This window comes from Rhamphochromis longiceps, linkage group LG2 (genome assembly GCF_057381845.1).
Source record: "Rhamphochromis longiceps isolate RC_006_pf linkage group LG2, R_longiceps_female_GT1.1, whole genome shotgun sequence".
NCBI lineage: Eukaryota > Metazoa > Chordata > Actinopteri > Cichliformes > Cichlidae > Rhamphochromis > Rhamphochromis longiceps.
In genome coordinates this window covers 30,191,496-30,205,991 of record NC_140558.1, presented here as the reverse complement: position 1 = coordinate 30,205,991, position 14,496 = coordinate 30,191,496, and the positions used below count along the sequence as shown (strand labels likewise).

At 40.0% G+C, this 14,496-nt stretch overlaps 3 protein-coding genes across 4 annotated transcripts; all 3 read left to right on the top strand.

The window, feature by feature from the left end:
* The first annotated feature begins 155 nt into the window (after positions 1 to 155).
* On the top strand, positions 156 to 2,848 carry LOC146677446 (tumor necrosis factor ligand superfamily member 13B-like). Of its 2 annotated transcripts, XM_085381994.1 has the most exons (6): positions 156 to 404; positions 532 to 619; positions 747 to 803; positions 880 to 992; positions 1,083 to 1,212; positions 2,276 to 2,848. In XM_085381994.1, the coding sequence occupies exons 1-6, from the start codon at positions 156 to 158 to the stop codon at positions 2,389 to 2,391; spliced, it is 753 nt and encodes a 250-aa protein (XP_085238120.1). In that variant the 3' UTR covers positions 2,392 to 2,848. The 2 variants fall into 2 exon arrangements, with proteins under 2 accessions (XP_085238120.1, XP_085238111.1); XM_085381985.1 differs by having other exon boundaries at positions 178 to 404; positions 880 to 1,212.
* Positions 2,849 to 3,050: 202 nt separating this feature from the next.
* On the top strand, positions 3,051 to 6,406 carry LOC146677445 (transforming growth factor beta activator LRRC32-like). Its single transcript, XM_085422279.1, has 2 exons — positions 3,051 to 3,336; positions 3,483 to 6,406. The coding sequence occupies exons 1-2, from the start codon at positions 3,142 to 3,144 to the stop codon at positions 5,358 to 5,360; spliced, it is 2,073 nt and encodes a 690-aa protein (XP_085278405.1). The 5' UTR covers positions 3,051 to 3,141; the 3' UTR covers positions 5,361 to 6,406.
* A 2,764-nt stretch (positions 6,407 to 9,170) lies between these two features.
* On the top strand, positions 9,171 to 14,215 carry LOC146677444 (uncharacterized). The gene is made up of 8 exons (XM_085422293.1): positions 9,171 to 9,554; positions 9,767 to 9,899; positions 9,981 to 11,136; positions 11,335 to 11,465; positions 11,610 to 11,758; positions 11,995 to 12,149; positions 13,468 to 13,553; positions 13,689 to 14,215. Exons 1-8 carry the CDS (start codon positions 9,414 to 9,416, stop codon positions 13,766 to 13,768), a joined length of 2,031 nt encoding a protein of 676 aa, XP_085278419.1. The 5' UTR covers positions 9,171 to 9,413; the 3' UTR covers positions 13,769 to 14,215.
* The last annotated feature ends 281 nt before the right edge of the window (positions 14,216 to 14,496 follow it).

Genomic DNA, 14,496 nt, shown 5'->3' with positions numbered 1-14,496 from the left:
TTTACTTCAACTGCGAGTTTCACAATACATCTCAGAGTTTGGCTGTAATTTTCATGCAGTCCAAATGAGTTCCATCTTGAGAGGCAGGGCAAAGATAGTTCCTCATTTTAAAAACTAATTTTGAAACTGAACGTTTAGGTTTCCGGAGTGTACTGATGTGTGACTTCACTCGTTTGAGTAACTTGGGGACTGGGGGGGGACAGCTTGTTAGTCTCAAAATGCTCTATAATGCGTTATTATCACTCACAGCGTTCATGTTTTGTCTCAGTCTTTTCCTGGTGCACAGAGCCAGGGTTTTAGAAAATGATTTTCGCAAACTCCAAGGAGACATAATTCTACAATTAAATCAACCATGTTCTGAGGGAGTCGATGGGAAATTGGCCAAGATGCTTAAAACAAGCGAGGTATGTCACTGATTATACAGGATGGAGTCATCTTGGACATTGTACTACTGAGATTTATACCATTAGTGAGTTGTTCAGATAGCGCTGCAATAATAAATTTTATCGCAAGGCTTTGTTTTTCTCATAGGACATTAAGTCAAGAGTCTTCCAGGAAGCTCACAGTTCTCTGAAGATATCTTCTAGGAGAGTCAAAAGGGACCCAGGCAGTTCTAGAGGTGGGTCAGAGCTGAGAACTGAAAATATCTTGTTAGTTCCAGTCTAATCTGGTAATGACAGCACAAACAGTATATGCTAAGTTAATAAAAAAATGAAAGTCAAGTGTTTATTTCCTTCTCTTGCCAGCTTCAACAGCATTTCTGCAGTTAAGGGCTGACACTAACAAACGGCCAGACATAAGAGGTAAAACTAAATCCAAGTCGTTGGCTGTACCGTCTGCCATTATTTTGATGAAGCGTATCTTGCCTTTTTCTCACAGGAAATATAACTGTGATCTCTTGGATTGTTTCTGCACAGCGAGGAAATGCAATTTCACAAAAGGAAAACAGAATTGTTGTCCAAGAAGATGGTTATTACTTGGTGTTTGGACAAGTATTGTGTCACTCTAACTCGAGCAGAACTAAATTGATCATGCATATGATTTGTTCCAACCAGTTAGGTAATGTTCTGCTTAATTTGCAGGTTTTGTTTGAAAGCCCAAGCATAGTTATGGGTCATGTCGTTCGAAGTAGGGCCTCAACTGAAGCCGAGCTGTTGCGCTGCCTGCAAGCGATGCCCGATAGATATCCTGCCAACACATGCTACACTGCAGGTCAGTGAGAGACTGCTGCTGTGGAGGTTTTTTTGCTTTTGGATACAGGCGCTCTCTGTAATACACAGCGCTGTTCCTTCCTCTACTTATCGAGGTCAAATAGGCATATTTTTGAAAATGTTACACTGTTCCTTGAAAGTGGATCTCTCGTGCTGATTTCTAGTTCCACATTTTTATTCTTAGACACTATACTAAAGTAGCTTTGCAATAATTTACAGTTCAAAATAATCCCTGTTCATCTTATATCGGGGCCTTTGTGCAGCTACACAGTTTATTCCAGGTTTTAAGCCTGTGTCAGCCAATAGTTTGAAGCATTTTGAGAGCTGCTATTTTGCACTTTTGGAACCAGACATAACCATAACTGGAGCTTGCTTAGCTTTCTGCAAAGGGTATCTACTTACTGGTGGTAAATAAGAGGCTAATGAATCTCAGGAACTGTAGTAATTCAAACAAGTCAGCAAATTATACTTTTTCATATAATTCAGTTTATAAACGCTCCAAAAGGCCCTAACACCGCAAGTGCAGTCAACTGTAACTTCCTGTGTTGGGACACCTGTCAAGCTGGGCACACCCTGAGTTTTAAATATCACCAGCCTCCATTTAAAAAAGAAAATTCAGCTACCATGCACTAGCTTATCGATAAATTCCCAAATCTTTCTTTTGTGCCAGGCTATAAACATGCTTGTTAATGCTGCACAGGCCTTTTAACTGTAGTACTATACTGTACTATAGAGTATTTGACCTGGTTTTGGTGCCAGCCTCAAGCATCCATTAGACAAACTGCAGTTTTTGGTATTTCTGCACTGGCTCCATTTTTCTGCCCTGGGCAGTGCCCCTCATCTGAAACAAACCCATCAAGCCAACTTCCTAGTGGGGGGGCCACCCCTCATAAAAACCATGAGATGGCCATAATATCCAGGATATCCGACAACATACAAGTCCATTAGCAGAAAAAACAATTCAAAAGTAGCACCAATAGTAAAAAGGCTTTTGTGTATAGCAAACATGTACTGTACGTTTAAATACATTTACACTTTCTGACAGCGTTTGTCCTCTGTTGCAGGCACAGTGCAGTTGCTTCAGGATGACGAGCTAGAACTGGTGATCCCAGACAGGCCCACAGCCCTGATATCTACAGATGAAGACTCAACCTTCTTTGGTGTCATACAGCTGAACTGAGACAAGACAGTAGGAGGTTGATAAGGATGCTGCTGACTGTTGCTGGAAGTGGGAAACTGACACTGAGCAGCGTGAGGGCTGTGCAGATATAAAGCAGAGTGGCAGCAGCAGGAAAACTATTTTTCCTGCCAGGCAAATACATTTTTTTCAAATATATATTAGCTTTAAAATGTAGAATTTGGGTGCATGTCCTGGGCTGACTCCCAAAAGTTTGTACTCATGTGCCAGCACCTCCTTTCATCAGTCTATTTTAGGCGTGTTCCTTTATACCTTGCTGGGGGCTTCCCTCCTGTTCCACCTACGCGCTGTCTGCTTATTTGTTCCTCTTGTCTATTTTAAAACGCTTTCCGTTTCCAGAGACTTTGTCAGGAACAAACAAATGTATAAATTTATCTCCCAGGAAGTTTCTTGAATACCACAATAAATAATGTATCATCATCTAATTAAAGTTGTTATAAATGGGATAATGTGTTGGTGCAAATTATTTCTCAACTTGTATTTAAAGTGCTAGCAAATTCTAAATGCATTTATCTCTAAAAGTGGCTTCACTTAGCACTAAAAACACAATATGTTTGTCTACAAACCTTTTTTTTTTTTTTTTTTTTTTTACAAATTATAAGGTTTTCGCTTACATGTGACCTAAGCTTGACAGAAAGAGGCGGTCTACGTGGTCATGTCTTTATTGTCTAAATATAGTATCCACCTTCCCTATCTGGTGGCCACAGCTGTTTTCTCTCTCCCTTTTTTTTGATGAAGCATGGCTATAAGAGGGTGTTGGTGTGTGTGTGTGTGTGTGAGTGCATACGAGCTCTGACAACAGCAGTGGTACAGTTTAGCAGCAGCAGCAGAGGGAGAATGGTCAGACATATGTTCTCCAACTTCCTACTACTCTGGTCACTCAGCCATGACCTTTGCGTAACAGGACTGACGTATTATGCTTCGAGGGTAGGTTCAACATGATCAATATAAATGCTAAATGTTTTTAAATTTGCACTATTTATTTATTTCTTAAGCCTACAGAATTGCTGGTTTTGATATTTTTTAAAAGTGCCCCATCTCTGAGGCTCACACTGTGTTCCTTTAATTTCAAGGAGCAGTCCTGGAACAATCGGAATCTCTCTTCTATCCCTGTGGATTTGGATATAAGGATCAGAAGACTGGACTTGTCCAATAACTTCATCAGACAGCTGCACAAGCTTGAGCTGCCTTGCTTGGAGCAGCTGGACTTGAGCAACAACCAGCTGGATCTCATCTCCGAGGGGCTGTTTGAAAACCTGGTTCGACTTGAGCAGCTGAATTTGTCCAGAAACGAACTAAACAACAACCTTGGCAATAACAGCAAAGCCCTCCAATCCCTCAGCGGGCTGAAGGATTTGGACATATCAATGAACGGCCTGAGTGACTTTGCAGCCGAGCACTACCTTAGAAACAAATCCGCCCTCGATCAGCTCAAGATGACCGGTAATGCTTTAACAAGACTTTCACACAAATTATTCACAGAGAGTAAAAGCCTGAGGGCCATTGCTATTGACGACAATCTGATATCTGAGATCGAAGAAGGGACGTTCGAATCACTGATCCAATTAGAGGTGTTAAACTTGGCTAAAAACAATCTTGCGCACATTTGTGATTTTAAATTGCGTCAAGTGAAATTTCTAAATCTGAGCAGAAACTCTGTAGAGTTTTTTGTCACACATGAGGACAGCAGGCTGTACAGGCTTGAAGTTCTTGATCTCAGCCACAACAAACTTCTTTATTTTCCAATCGTTCCGAAAACGAACCGTTTGCGGTATCTTTATTTACAGAATAACATGATCGGTTCCTATTCAGAGGCTGCTTTGGTGTCAGAGACAAATTCTCTTTATAGTGAGATTGTAGGTGAAAAAATTGCAATAAAAAACAACCTACACTCAAACTGGAGGCCCATGCCACTGATTTATATTGACCTGAGCTACAACCACTTCAGGTCTTTCCCAATCGAGACTTTAAGCCTATTGCTGTCTTTAGAAACTCTGAATCTCAGCTATAACTGTCTACAAAGCATCATCTGGGATGTGAGAAATGACTCTGACTCAGGACCCCTTCGCCAGCTTTTCTTCCGCTCCCTAAAGCACCTTGACCTGCAAAGCAACAGGCTGGTATATATTTCCCCACCTTTTCTCAGTGCACTCGCACAAATAGAAAGACTAAATCTGCAAGACAACTCAGTCCAACCTTGCACTTCTGCTGATCACTTAGGAAGCATTAACTCAACACAGCAAACAAATCTTGATGACCTTTGTGTTGAATTCGCCTACTTAGGGACTCTAAAACACCTCAATCTTAAAGGAAATGGCATAAAAATGCTTCAGCCTAACACATTTCAGGGGACTTCTTTGGTTTCCCTCAGCCTTGCAAAAAATCCATCACTGGTCATGCAAGAGGGGGCGCTAGAAGGTGTGCAAACAACTCTTCAGTCCTTAATTATCAGTGAGATCAACTTAACCAGCTCTCGTCTGTTGTCTCTACCGTGCATGCCGGCATTAACCCACCTGAACGTATCGAACAACCTGCTGGATACAATTCCCAGAAGTTTAAGTTGTTCTCCCCTGAGAGAAATTGACATAAGACATAATGTTTTTATAACTTTAAACCCTTCGTTGATTCGTGCTTTATCCACAAACCTTACCGTCATGCATATAAGCGGGAATCCTTTCAACTGCTGTGACAACAGATGGTTGATGGTCTTAAATGAGACAGAGATTACAGTGCCCGATATCAGTGAGGCAGAATGCTTTACGAGAGTTAGAAACCTTACGGTGACAGAATATCTGATGAACCCTTCATTGTACTGTTCATTGCGCACAAAGGCACAGGAAGTTCATTTTGGACAAATGATGATAATTGTCTTATTTGCAATTGTTTTGTTAGCAGTTTTCATCATGTTCAGCAGGAAGCTGTGCTGCACACAGAGATCTGTTATGGTGTGAAGTCTCAAATCAGTCTTTTACAGTTTTTTTTTTAGATAATTTTAGACATGCACATGGGCTATGTAAAGTAAGCATACCATAAACTTGGTGGAAAAGTGAAGATTGTGGTTATTGCACATTACAGTCTTACAGGACATACCTGCAAACTTTTCGTGACCTCTGAAGCTAAAATCTTAAACTGGAAATTGGCATTACTGATTCCCAAGTGGTTTGGTTACAGTGCACGTCAAATCAAGAATCACAAGAGTTCGTATCCATTCTTCATCGTGAATGTTTGTTTTGAAACTAAAAGCTTTAGCCAATGGATTACATTTTTATGACGTCTATGAAGCCTTGCAGAACATTCCAAGAGTCACGACTGGACTCCTGAATAATTCAACACAATTGCCATATAGACCCTTGTAAGAGAGCTTTTGTTTAAACATATTGATTTGTATATATTTTTAAATAAGAATGGCTTATTTTGTCTTTATACAAGAAATGTCATTATACCAGCCTGTTCTGTAATATATAATGTGTGGCTCTGACCCTGGAGACTGTGGTCAGATGTTGCAACGGTGTATGGTTTACATAATAAACATGTCGCACTGAATAACCACGATATCGTGCAGTTCTTTATTTAAGAATACCATTCCCCGCATTTCAGTATCTACAAAATAAATCAATGAGGTGGGAAGGTGAACAATTATAGTTGAAATGCCACCAAGTCATAGAATCCTAACTGTAAGGTCATGATCAGAGAAGGTCATCCATTAAGATTGTGAAACTAAGCAACACAACATTAAACTTTGACTTGCATCCTACAATACTGATCCACTGGCAATGGCATGAAAAGATATTTGAAATTGTAAGCAAGTACCTCTGGATGTACACCAAAAGAAAAAAAAGATATGCCATTGAGCAATCTTTCTTGCTGTCTTCCTATTGGCAAATCCCTCTTCTTGAAACTGATGCAAAGTGCCGTTTTGCAACTGGAACCAGTATATGTGATGTCAGCATTATCACGGGTACAGCAAAACTGCCTATCAATCTAACTCTTGAGCAATATTAACTTTAGTAAAATGTCTGTATTGCCCCACCCACACGTTTCAGCTTCTAGATCAAGTAGCAGCTTGACAAGTTCAAGCAAAGAGCACTTGAAGAAAAGAACACTGTGTGGATAGCATTAGGTGTCAAACCATAGGAATGCAACAAGTAAATTATATTCATTCTTCTTCTTGGTGTTGATAGTTACTGGCATTTAGACATTAGCAACAGCTTGCATGCAAAGTTGCACGACTTTCTGTTTCTACCTCTACACCAGGGGTGCCAAACACATGGCCCCTGGGCCAGAATCAGACCGCCAAAGACTCCATTCTGTCCAACTAGACAGACTTGGAAAAAAATTGAGAAAAAGGGCATAAATTTGGGACTTTTAACTGTATTTTCTATAAGGTTGACAGCTTTTTCTACTGATAAGGACCTCCTTCGTAACCATTCATAACACACCAAAGTAACTAAATAATAGATAAACAGTTAAATGCAATATCTACAACTGAAACTTCTATCTTTTTAAAGAGGGTCCACAGTTAGAAAGTCATAGTCTGTTACATCCAGTACTTACAATATGGACAGATTTCTTCCATTTAATACAGCAGCATTTCTTTATCGTGTAGAAAAACTGAGACATTCTGCTTAAAATGTACTTCTTTTTTGTTATATGAAGATATCTGAGAAATTCAATGGATGGTTAAACTTCTTATGGATCAAAGTGGGCTCTATGCAGCCCACTATGTCAAATGAGCTTGACATCCTTGCTCTAGACTAGGGCTGAACGATATATCGCATTTGCGATAATATCGCGACATGATCAAGTGCAATTTTCTAACCGCAAAGGCTGCGATTATACTCTGGACATGTCCAAATTCATGGGCTGCATCCTCCTGAGGCCGCATTTGTAGACCGATTACGTCACAGCGACGCGCCGAAGGCTGTCCAAATTACTACCATATCCCAGAATTCATAGCGCGGCCCAGCCAAACTCCAGTTTCCAACAATGGCGGCCGCTACTAAGTTTTAAAATTACTCATACTAATCTTTCTGGGTCACAAAATAAACTTTTAACATATTTTCAGGTGAGAAAGTAGTTGTGTAAACATCAAATATCTGCTCGGTTTATCAAGATATCCCATATTTGCAAAAGTGCTTCGACGTTTTCAGAGGCGTCTGCTACCCACCAGCTCGACAGCTAGCCGGGAGCTCGAGGGTTACTGATGCGGCCGAGAACGGCACAACTCCCGGCACATCATTTTCAGATCACCGCGGAGTTTCGCTGCTCGGGTTAAACGTGATATATAAGTCACTTAGACAACCTAAAAATGTTATTGTTGGGCTTTTTTCAGTGTTTTGTTTGTTCGTGAGTAAATCGGTTTGGCTGAGATTAAAGTTATTAGATTAGATAAAATAAAACTTTATTAATCCCCCGGGTGGGTTCCTCCTTGGTTTTCACACAGCTGACTAAACGTCAAACAGAAAACTTATTAAACAGAAGTATGAGACAGTCGAGAATTTACACCAGTGTCTGGTTATATTTTAGATAGCAAGAAGCAGACGGCCGAGTTTATTAAACTCCACTGAGACAGCGGTAATTTCACGCCTTTAAATTTTAAAGGCGTGTTTGTGTGTGTGTTTATACAATTGCTATTATGTTTGTACTTTATGTGTAATGTTACTGACTGCAGAGATCAGTAAGATGTGTGTATTATTTATTTATTATTTTTTAATTGAATGACTGTCTAGTAGTTCACAGATGTCGAAAAACTGAGTGCGGTAAAGCCACTGATTTTGTTTATGTATATTTCTGCAATCTGCACATTGTACTGACTTTCATTTTAATGTTTACACCAGGGTTCCTTGTCAGCACTTTATGCTCAGATGTTTGTAAGCTAAAAATAAACTATTGTGTATGTTCAAATATACTGTTGTGATTGAAGAAGTTAAATAAAAATGTCAGTCATCAATTCATGCATCACCTCATGTCATCGTAACAGAGGTCTGTCTTCCAGGAAAGAACAGTTTAAAATTAATGTAATATAGTATTGGCCATACTATATGATGTATTGCTTGTCTTTGTTTAATAATACAGAAGACAAAGACCTTAAAAAATAATCGCATATCGCATCGCAATCACAATATTGGGGCAAAAAATCGCAATTAGATTATTTTCCATAATCGTTCAGCCCTACTCTAGACTGTCAAATGCTGTCTGATAAAAAAAAGAAGTTCTAAATTCTTTTAATTGTTAATTTAATTGGAAATGAAAATAAAAATCAAACATGCACTATGAAAGATGTCTGAAATCTATTTTTTTTTTTTATCATTTTAAAAACAGATGTAGACGCAAAGTACTTTAGAGACAGGCACATTTAGCAAAAAAAAAAAAAAAAATCAACATTCACATTTCCCTCATTCACAGTAATGCTGTTCCATACTACAAATATTGGTATCGATCCAATACCAAGTAAATGCAGGGCCAGGATTGGTTACTATTTGTTATTCGGGTAGCTAATTGGGGGAGAGTAGTATGCCATGAATTATCGTTTTAATCACTACTATATCAATGATTACTTTCCACAATAATCAGTTAACGCAACAAAACACCACTTTCAGCTTTTCAGGTCTTTTGAAATGGAGTCTTTGGAGACCTGGAATGCAAGTTTTTCTGTCTCTAAACCACACAAAAAGGTTTGGACTTTCTTCATAGTGCAGGTTAGTGAGGTTTATTTTTCGATCCATTCCGCCCACCTCTACTGGCTGGGGCCTCTTCTCAAGATGGCGGCCTGGCATTGGTGGAAAAAGGAGTGGGATACATTTTTATGACAACCGGGTTTTTAAAGAAGAAACCGAGGTCAAAAAGTAGACTAAAAGGAATCGTTCCACTATGGTAATTTGCGGAACCCCCAAGAAAATCTATGAAAAGAAAAGGACCGTCAAAGTCAGGAATAATAACGCTAATTGGCTAGCTAACTAGCCGCTAACTAGCCACCAGTCATACTGGCAGGGGTCACGCACGCCATGGCTCCTCACCAGCTGGCTGTCACCCTCCAGTCGGCGCCCTCCATGATTTCCCAGAAAGTGCAGTTAACTTACCAGCTGTTCTTGCTGGAAAATGCCCGGAATAAACTTGAACAAGACCTTCGCAACTTCACCATCAAGGTAAAGCTAGCTGGCAAGCGAGCGACTAATTAATGCATTTACTTACATTAGCTGATATTGCTAAGACCAATGGAAAAAGGTACAGTGTGTTCGTCATTACAAAAACGTGAAATATCAGCTGACTGCCAAAATTGGTTTCCTCTGAACTAATAAACACAATGTATGTGTATTTTTAAATAAACCACACAAATTTCCCCCTTTTTTACAACCAGGCCTATAAAGATGTCCAAGGTTACCTGAATTCATCTTGTCCCAGGAACTTGTTCAGCGATCTCTCAAAAGCTTTAGATGTGAAATGTCAAACAGTCGCAAAGCTTTCAGCTTCATTAAAGGACCTCACAGCTGGTAAGTTATAAATTAATCGTATAGCTACAGATGGATAAGTAACTGTATTAATAAACCTCTGCTGCCTGCTTTCCCTGTCAGACCCGCAGGTTTGTCTTCTTCCTAAGGTTAAAAATGGAGTCAGCGGAAATCAGATACAGCAGCTTGGCATCAAAGAGATTCAGATTACAGATGTTTTTAAGTTTGGGCCCATGTTAAAGAACTCGCTGATGGCGAGCTCAATAGCAAAAGCAATCCAGGTACTGGGAGCCACGGTGTCTCTTCAGCAGCTACAACGCTTCCTCACCTCGAAGCCTGCGGCAGGCTATCAGGACAACATGATATGCAGGCGTTCTTCAAGCCTCACCAGCACTGTTTTGACTTCAAGTTGTGATTTTAAGGTTGAAGAAAAGCAGGTTGATTTTGAGGAGAAGAGCCAAGTGGATGCTGGGATTTTTCCACCTGTCACTGATGAGAGCCGTGACAGAAGTGCAGAGAGGCCTCAAATACTTTTACCTCCCTTAAAAGCTGTTTTCCCCGAGCTCAGTAACCCAAAACCCATGAACACCACACCACTATTACACTGGGGATGTGAAGATGATGTCAAGGTGCAACACCAAAAACAAACATCCTCCCAGCTGCTGCACTTCCTCAGAGCAAAAGTTAAAAACATGGGTTCACTGGAGGTCACGGCCATGGAGTGGGCTAAACGTGCATACAGTTCAGATTTACAGCAGCCTGTGTCACCTACCATTACACCACAAAAAGACCAGTTCAGTCACGTTGTCACCGATCTGGTAGAAGTTCTTGCTCCAAAAACTTTGAATGCAAAGTTTGAAACCCGAGCCCCAGTCTTCAGAGTGAAAAAAGCCGAGTCAAGTGGCTCTCTCATCTATAGTTGCGTGATTGCAACACAAACTGAACTCTGGGATATTGGAGACATCTTCGCAGAGGTAGTGGAGAGGGTCTCTGATCCTGGTCCCTTGGGAAGTGAAGACTGCCAAAATATAACTACTCAGCCAGAGATCGTGGGTGTGAATATCCACTGGAAACCCAAAAGTCCCAAGTGCGCAGAGCCTGAACGTGATAACAGTTCTGATGGTGCGAAAATGGCAACAACCAACAGTTTAAAGATTCCCGATTTCCAAATCCGAAGATTTGAAGAGACTGAGGTTGTGGTGTCTCACATTGTGAGTCCGAGCAACTTCTACATCCAGCAGGCAGACTCCCATGAGAAGCTACAGGCCTTTGCCACAGAGTAAGTCATTCATTGCTGAGGCTAAACTTAAGTCTGCTTTTTCTCAGATTTTCCTGCTGATTCACTGATGACATTTTCAGAACTTAAAGAGCCATTTATGCCTTTTATTCATAACCGTTTTCTTTGTAGATTTTTTTTTTCTTTTTTAATAACCCACATGTTTCTGGTCATCATCATTATTATTTTCATTTGGCACAGCTGGAAAGCCAGTAGTTCAAATGCTGAGCAGAACTGCATTCCAGATATTGGAACCGTAGTAATGGGTTGGGTCGCCGAGCGAGAACAATGGTGCAGGAGCCAGGTGATAAAGATATGTGGCGTGAGCAGAGGTGGGTTCTGTCCTTGTGTTGAAATGTTTTTGCAGATGTATGCCTCTAGATGGTAGCAGTGTCACTTTTTCCTGGTAGCCACTTGGGAATATCACACTGGATTTTTAGTCTTGCTTTGTATGTTCTCTGTCTTTTGGATGTAAGATGGTGCTGGGACAGAGACATCCATCAAGGTGGAAGTGAAAAGGTTGGACTATGGTGACACTGCCTGTCTGTCACTGTCAAATATAAAGGAGCTGACCCCTGAAATGGCTACTATACCACTTCAGGCTGTGCAGGTTTCACTGACTAATGTAAGTGGATTTACAGTACACCTGCATGGACATGTAAAAATATTCAGAGAGAGTCATACGGACTGTCCCTGCCAGAGTTTGCATACATGGAAATGTTAAAAAGCTGTGCTGTGAGAGTGTGGGCTTAATTATTTGCATTTGTCCACTATTAGTCACAGCGTTATCTGTTACTTGGTGAGAAAAGGAAATGAATTATCTCAGTTCATGGTATTTTGTGTGTATTTCCTACCCCTTAGGTGATGCCTCTGAATGGGAGAGATTGGTCTGAGGAGGCAGTCGGCTGGTTCAAAGCGACTGTACACAACAGGACCCTCTATGCTAGGCTGTACCCACAGGAAGGCAAAGTTACAGTCGAGCTGTTCATGGAGAAGGGAAAGCTCGGAGCCATGAGGTATCGAAACATAAAACACAGTCAATTAATTGTGGCGTAAAAAGTTTCAGTGGACAGAATTTTAACAGTAAAAAAATTATTACGTCACCATTAAACAATGTAAATTGTTAAATTAAGAAGTAGCATGGTGACTGTATAGTAATGTGAAAAAGTCTTGAGCCACAACCCATTTCTTTTTCCTTTCCTTTCATGTATTTTGCTAGGAAAACAAGTGCAGCAGTTTGTTGAAACATATGCAAACATACCTGGAAATGCAGGAAATAAGGCAAAAACAGAGTTTGCACAATTCTTACAAATTTCAAAATCAATATTTGGAATGACCACTTATCATTTTGAATGCAGCGTGAACTCTTAGGCAGCTTCCTTGTCACTTCTTTAAATGGTCTTCAGGAATAGTTCTCCGGGCTTCTTGAAGGTCATTCAGCACTCTTCTTGGGAAGTTTGCTGTCCTTTTGTTCTGTCGAGATGATCCCACACTGCTTCAGTAATCTGCTTTGAGGCAGCCAGTTCATTACTGACTGCGGTTTTCTATCCAGGTATCCTTTTACTGTATTAGCAGTGACATTGGGATTATTGTCATGCTGATTGGCCATCTTCAGTTGGATGCCTTGCAGATGGCATTGCATGGTGGTGGATCAAAATCTTAACAGTACTCATCAGTCATGACAAGATCCCCAGTACCTCTGGCTGAAACTCTTTTTTCCGTTTCCTCTGTTAAGCTTTGTTTATTTATTTATTTATTTATTTATTTTTAATATAAGTTGGCTTGGCTTGAAATGGAACCTCAAACCATGACGGCACCAGAAGTTTCATCCTCATAAGACCTTGTCGCCACAGATTTTGCCTGCTACTTCTTTTGTACTCTTCTTGTCCAGTTTGCCCAAAGTCTTTTGAGGACACACTGCACTCCATGCTGAAATATGCTAAGTGTTAAGTTCATAGCTCTTTAGGAATCACCTTGTTGATGCAAAAATATTATTATGCCTGTTAAACTGTTATCTTTGGCATTTTTCATAGATTCAGCAAAAGAAATGGGAAAACATAAACAGGCAACAGGCTGTAGTTTACTTTTTCTTTTTTCTTTTCTAAATGCTCAAATCATTTAAAGGCCACAGTGTTGGGTGGCTTAACAAATGTTCCTCTTAAAATGAGCAAAAAAGCAGCAAGGGTTCAAAGAAACACTTTGTTGTCCAGGCTTTCAGAAAGACTTTTGCACAGCACTGTTTCTGTTTGTGCCACAAATAGGCAAAATACAATCATCTACTCTACATTCAAAAAGGACCAATAAGTAATGAACACACTTAACACATCATTTCAGGAGGGGTGCTTCATTGTCTTTGAGACTGGCCCAGAATGGACACGCCATCCACAGCAAACTTAAGAAGACCAGTCTCATCAAAAGAAGTAAGTTACATTATATTTTAAAAATGCATTTTCTCTAAGAGTCCACACTACACTAATATACTTCAATGCGATGTGTTTATTCCTCATTGTCACCGCTCTATGTTGATATTCACAATTTTCCGTTTTGTTTTGTAGACAGTGTTCAGCTTAAAGCCCAGAAACAGGACTCTGACTGGGAGAAGTATCTCATATCATGCTACACTCAAAGGAAGTAGTTCAGGGGTGTGTGTGTGTGTGTGTGTGTGTGTGTGTGAGAGAGAAAGAAAGAAATTAAAAGTAGATTTATAAAGGATTAACTGGACTAGTACACATTAAGTCATGTTTTTCTTTTGTATCTCGAGCTTTTATTCTTTATGTACAGGGAAAGCATACAAAGCTAGTTTTGCTTGTTTTATTTTGACTGTATAATTTAAAGATATTGGTTAACCTGTTCCATTTTGCTGTGTTTAAGAACAGAACTGTATTTCAAGTCCTGATTATTTTTAGCCACTAGACAGTGCCTGCTCAGTCTGATTACCCGCTTTCTATTAAGTTGTATTCATATCTATATTATTACCTTATCTGCATGGTACAACAGGTCTTTTTTGGTTTTGTTTTTTAAATGTATAATTTTTCTTTGATCACAGAAAAGCTTTGCTGACTTAATAATATTGTTCTTATGCAATGGCAAACCTATCATTATTTGTGCAGATTTGCCTTTGAAATAAAGATGTGTTTGCTACAATTGCACATTTGTGTCTCTTCCTTGTGTAGAGAGAATGTAAATGAGGTGCAGTTCATTCAGATTATTAGCAGGCCACCCAAACCCTCCCACTACGGCCTGCGAGTGATGCAGGAAAACCCATGGCACAGTGAGCCACTGTGTGTCATCTGATTGTACATGACAAACGACCACGTTGTGTTGCCGTAAATCATGGTTTCTACTGTTACGTGGAAGGGGGTG

What these genes read in the sequence shown, in the direction of transcription:
- LOC146677444 (XM_085422293.1), top strand. Translation starts at nt 9,414, where the DNA reads ATGGCTCCTCACCAGCTGGCTGTCACCCTCCAGTCGGCGCCCTCCATG. An exon ending in TGCAGGTTTCACTGACTAAT is followed by an intron (nt 11,759 to 11,994) that starts GTAAGTGGATTT and finishes CCTACCCCTTAG; the next exon opens with GTGATGCCTCTGAATGGGAG. An exon ending in GGAAAGCTCGGAGCCATGAG is followed by an intron (nt 12,150 to 13,467) that starts GTATCGAAACAT and finishes ACATCATTTCAG; the next exon opens with GAGGGGTGCTTCATTGTCTT.
- LOC146677446 (XM_085381985.1), top strand. Translation starts at nt 219, where the DNA reads ATGCTCTATAATGCGTTATTATCACTCACAGCGTTCATGTTTTGTCTC. An exon ending in AGATGCTTAAAACAAGCGAG is followed by an intron (nt 405 to 531) that starts GTATGTCACTGA and finishes TTTTTCTCATAG; the next exon opens with GACATTAAGTCAAGAGTCTT. An exon ending in CAACACATGCTACACTGCAG is followed by an intron (nt 1,213 to 2,275) that starts GTCAGTGAGAGA and finishes CCTCTGTTGCAG; the next exon opens with GCACAGTGCAGTTGCTTCAG.
- LOC146677445 (XM_085422279.1), top strand. Translation starts at nt 3,142, where the DNA reads ATGAAGCATGGCTATAAGAGGGTGTTGGTGTGTGTGTGTGTGTGTGAG. An exon ending in TGACGTATTATGCTTCGAGG is followed by an intron (nt 3,337 to 3,482) that starts GTAGGTTCAACA and finishes TTTAATTTCAAG; the next exon opens with GAGCAGTCCTGGAACAATCG.